This window comes from Austrofundulus limnaeus, unplaced genomic scaffold, assembly GCF_001266775.1.
Source record: "Austrofundulus limnaeus strain Quisiro unplaced genomic scaffold, Austrofundulus_limnaeus-1.0 Scaffold81, whole genome shotgun sequence".
NCBI lineage: Eukaryota > Metazoa > Chordata > Actinopteri > Cyprinodontiformes > Rivulidae > Austrofundulus > Austrofundulus limnaeus.
The window spans coordinates 150,851-156,165 of NW_013952483.1; the positions used below are offsets into that span (position 1 = coordinate 150,851).

The 5,315-nt window shown below is 37.2% G+C and overlaps 1 protein-coding gene across 1 annotated transcript; it reads right to left on the reverse strand.

The window, feature by feature from the left end:
• Window positions 1-4,318: 4,318 nt before the first annotated feature.
• Window positions 4,319-5,223, reverse strand: LOC106519695 (zinc finger protein 626; the record flags this gene model as incomplete). The annotated part of the gene is given in 1 exon segment (XM_014011466.1): window positions 4,319-5,223. A coding segment is annotated over 1 exon segment (875 nt), but the record flags the coding sequence as incomplete, so codon positions are not given.
• Window positions 5,224-5,315: the final 92 nt, after the last annotated feature.

Below are 5,315 nucleotides of genomic sequence, written 5' to 3' on the forward strand. Positions count from 1 at the left end.
AGTCTGGGCGAGGCGGCGCGAGCTCCAACATCAACATCGGCGGAAAGTGCCGAAGCTGGACGAAAGGCTACGAAGTGTGCCGGAAAGTGTCGAGTGAAGGCGCTGCCTTTTCAGTCGGTGAATTCATCTTTCTATTAGGAGAAATGTTATTGTGACCTATTTTATGTACAAATTACGTGAATTTAAATACGTTTTTAACAATAAATGCGTTCAAATACTTATAGCTAAAGTTACTAATTGCAAACTATAAAATAGCATAAGATTACTCTGAGTAGCTTTCTTTCCAGCTATATTGAAATGCAATTCTGAAATGTGGGTATGCACTTAATCTGGACTAAACAAACGAAGATGAATATGCAAAACTTTTGAAATCTATAAGTAAATTTGCTGTAAAATTACCGGAGACAACACTAAAATCCATTCAGAAATATGTGAAGTGCAGAATTTCATAGCTCAAATTTGTCTCGTCTGTTATGTTTTCCAGGAAAATGCACCCCAAACCTATGCAAATAGATTAAAAAACTATTTGCATATTTTACCTAACAAATTCCAGTGCAAACTGCAAACATGTAAAAAACAGGTTGATCTATGATTAGTAGTTATAGCTGTCATTTCTAACAAAGATAACCTGAGTAAATACAAAATGCAGTTTTCAAATGACTATTTATTAAAGACATAAAAATCTACTCAAGCTAACCTGAATACCACCTATATCTGTGTATGGTTCCCAGTTTCCCTTAAGCTTCTTCAGGCGTTATGGAGTTTTTTCAACAATTTTCTTTGGGCTTTAGCTGTTTTTGTAATTTTTCAATTTCATATTTCATTCCTTTAGCCCAGTACCTGACCATTTCTGAAGAACAGGTATTTTGCTTGTTTGTTAAGCCACTCAACTCTGATCTATGAATTATTCAAGCAATGAAGCAGTATTGTGTCTACACATAAGAGACAACCTCAGCAAAGAATCTGCTTGAAATTGGATCTTTAGGCACTTTGTTACCAACAGCCAATCACAAAGACACAATTCGTTCTCACATTTTTAGTTAAATCTATGAAAAATAGCACAGTAATGTAGTTTGACACATACGCAAGTGTAGCTACAAGTGGCAATTTACTGATTAAACATGATTATCAAGGTAAGCTGTACCTTTCAAGGTGACCCAACATTTATTTTTAATATTGGTTAAACAGTTTTCTTCCTTTTTTAAGCAAAGATTACATTTTGTTTTACCACCTTTGTGTAACAACAAAAATAGTCACATCTTCCATTTGGCTGGTTCCAAAAGTTATCAGTTGTAGATGCACATCTGATCAATATTTCCTGGAATCCAGGGGTTCATGTGATTTTTTTTGTTACCAAAACAAACACATGAATTCACACCTTGTATTTTGGCGTGGGCAATAAAAAAACAAAGCTGTTGATTGAATTGTAAATCTTTACTGAGAGGTGTATGTACAGCATTCTGGTGTTGTATATATATCACAAACACAGGAGACCAACGTCATGGAGGCCGTGAATGGCTGCAGAGGACTGAGAACAACATCAACACACCAGTGTTTGTGAAACAAAGGTGGACAGAGAGCTGCTGGATCCCTCTGCAGACACAAGTGTTGACCTTACTGAAGGATTTTTCTACACACAGGTGGCGAGTGGGGCCTCTGGTCCGCTCCCCATATGTGCCAGAGACAGAGGCTGGGAGAAACGGACATGTTTGTTGGACTCTCATGTTGTCCCTGCAGGTCATTGAACTCCAGGGTTTAAACTGGTCGAACAGATTTATCTCAGTTTGCTTTCTGGTGTTTTCTGATGATCGCTGGATCATTTCTGTTCTGTATCCTCAACTCAAAACATACTGAAAGATAAAAAAACATCATGCTTCACCCTCTGTATTTGTCACTTATCTGACAGAAAACAGCTAATTATGAATRGCCAACTACCACGTTTGTTTGTTTACCTACAGAAACAGCCAAAGCGACTGAAAGAGGCCTTACGTCGCAGGTGAAGAGCTGTGAGTGTGTCACACAAACCTAACCTACTCTTTACAACGAGCCTAATCATACCATAATAAAGAGTGACAAACACGTGGATTAAAGGCTTCCGCGTTTAAAAGCCGCGTCATTAGAGAAATTGCACTGATAGAAAAGCACAGTCAGCACAATGAATTAAACAAAGCAGTAACCTTAGCTGTGCACCCCTGAGGGATGAGTGAAAGGGAAACGTGAGAGCGGCTGGTGGAAATACTGCAGTTAATAATGAAGGAGAGAGTCTAAGATGGCACGACTCGCGGTCAAGTTTATTGAAGCAAGGTTCAAATCTATGGTAAGCCCATGTGTATTTATTTGATATCCTTGATATCACGTGTCATTTTCACTCACTAGTTTGCAAACTGCACTGTACTAGTTGCACATTTGGTCAGTGCATACTCTTAGTAACATTTTTGTAAACTAGGGCTACTTTTGCTCAACTAGCTGTAGCGGAATTCATAATAATCAGCCTTTTTGCCTCCATAGTATTTCAAATGTCCCATCTAGTTGGACTTTAAACACACTAGTGGACCACAAGGCTAAACTGGCCAATGATTGTGTTGTGCAAATCAATTATTAAGCACAAAAAAATCCTTCAAGTTAACTACTTAACACATTTATGCATGCTAGTGTCAAATGCACACACTGCTTCACTTGTTTATACTTTTTAGTTGCAGTAGTAAACTAGTATGGACTAGTGAGCATTTTGGGAGCAAGTAAACTAGTAAGGCCACATTTAATGTCAGGAGTCAACTAGAGTAACTAAAACTGAACTTCAGACTTAACTAGTCAACACTTTAGATGAAACAATTGACAGACTTTAGCCACTCTATTTAACTAGTATGACTAACAAGCTCTAACTAGTTGACTAGTGATCATTTTGGGGGCTACTAGTCATCTAGTAAAACCAAATTTAATGTCACTAGTCAACCAGTGAGGATTTTGAGGGCTACTATACAACCAGTAAGGCCAGACTGAATGCCACTAGTTAACTAGATCAACAAAATTTAACTTTACAACTGGCCTTTCAACTTAGCTAGTTAACTTTTTAGATAAAACAGTTTTTAAATTTTAGCCACTCTAGTTAACTAATATGGAAAAAAGCTTTAATTAGTTAACTAGTGAGCATTTTGGGGGCTTCTAGTCAACTAGTAAGACTAAATTTAATGTCACTAGTTGAATAGAGTAAATAAATCTGACTTTTACTACTTACCTAGTTAACACTTTAGATGAAAGAACCGACATATTTTAGTAGATCATTTTGGGGGCTACTCGTCATCTAGTAAAACCAAATTTAATGTCACTAGTCAACCATTGAGCATTTTGGAGGCTACTACTCAACCAATAAGGCTAAATTTAATGCCACTAGTTAACTAGATCAACTAAATTTAACTTTACAACTTTACAACTTAGCTAGTTAACTCTTTAGATAAAACATTTTTCAAATTTTAGCCACTCTAGTTAACTAATATGGACAAAAAGCTTTAATTAGTTAACTAGTGAGCATTTTGGGGGCTTCTAGTCAACTAGTAAGAGTAAATTTAATGTCACTAGTTGAATAGAGTAACTAAATCTGACCTAACAACTTATAACTTTAGATGAAACAATTTACCTATCGTAGCACTCTAGTTAACTAGTATGAATAACAAGCTCTAACAAGTTGACCAGTGATCATTTTGGGGGCTACTAGTCATCTAGTAAAACCAAATTTAATGTCACTAGTTAACTAGATCAACTTAATAAAATTTTACAACTTTATAACTTAGCTAGTTAACACTTTAAACAGTTTTCTGACTCTAAAATAGACAAAAACTTTAATTAGTTAACTAGTGAGCATTTGAGGGGCTTCTAATAAACTAGTAAGGCTAAATTTAATGTCACTAGTCAACTAGAGTAACTAAATTTGACCTTAAAACTTAACTAGTTAACATTTTTGATGAAACAATTGACAGACTTTAAACTCTAGTTAACTAATATGACTAACAAGGTCTAACTAGTTGACTAGTAATCATTTTTGGGGCTACTAGTGACACCAGTTTGACGATGAATAACGTCGGGTGACGATGAGTCTGACTTTTTTTTTTCACATTGGACACCACCAGGAAGAAATTCCATGCAAACTGCCTGCTTCAATGTTCGCTACGTCAGAACTTATTCGGCAAATATGTTTCCATCTCTGCTTTTGCGCATTAACTCTTACAGGATGGGGGAAATTGGTGTTGGCGGAGGTTTGCACTCTCCGAGTGCTTCTAGTTATGGTATAGAACTTAAATACAGTATATGCTTGAGAAACACATAATCTTGCCCCTTTATTAATTATGTTAATTTAAGTCCCCCATGTAACTCCTGTGGGACCTGATGTAGGAGCTATTTTAATATTTACAGTGAAAATGATTAATCTGTTGTGTGGACTCTCATGTGTGTTTAAAGATGACTTTCGGCTAAATCTTTGTCCACAAACATCACAAGGAAATGGTTTGTCTCCTGTGTGAACTATCATGTGAGCTTTTACACCATTTTTTCTTGCAAATTTCTTATCACAGTCATTACACTTGAACAGTTTTGGTTCTGTCTGGTCTCCTAAATGACTGGACATGTGTCTCTTAAGAGATCTGTTGTTGACACACTGATTACCACACTCAGAGCATCTCACAGATTTTCTGACAGTCTTCACTCCTGATTCAGGAGCTCTTCTGTTCTTCCATTCTTTGTTCCTCTCTTTAGTTTTTTGCACAGAAACTGACAAATTCTTCAGCTGAGAATCAGGATTGTTCACATCCTCGTCATCTTTATAATTGTCACTGAGTTCAGTCTCTGAAGAGCAGGAACAGTTTTTGTAAGTATTTCCATCTGGGTTACTGGTAGTTTCAGGTCCTCCACAGTCCTCTTCATCAGTTGCTGTTTCCTTCTGACCAGCTGAGCAGCAGGATGGAAGATCTCTGCCCTCCAACTGGTGCTGATGTAGCTGTGAGAACAGAGGCTTCTCTTCATCATCTTCACTTTTAAAAGGAACTGCAGTGACTGAAAACCTGGTGACATCAATCTCCTCTTTCACAACTTTGTCTCCCTCCAGACTGGGCCGGGGTTCCTCCTCTTCCTCTTTTAATTTGAGGGGTTCTGGATCTGACTGGTCCACACCAGGTATCCATTCTTCTGAAGGTTCTACTTTAATCAGCGCCATCTGTTGATCCTTTGCAGGGACTAATGAAACACAGGGATATCAAGGACAACATTATCTTTATATTCACACATTCATCATTTCTGTTGTTGCATTAAGTAAACAGGGTTCACTG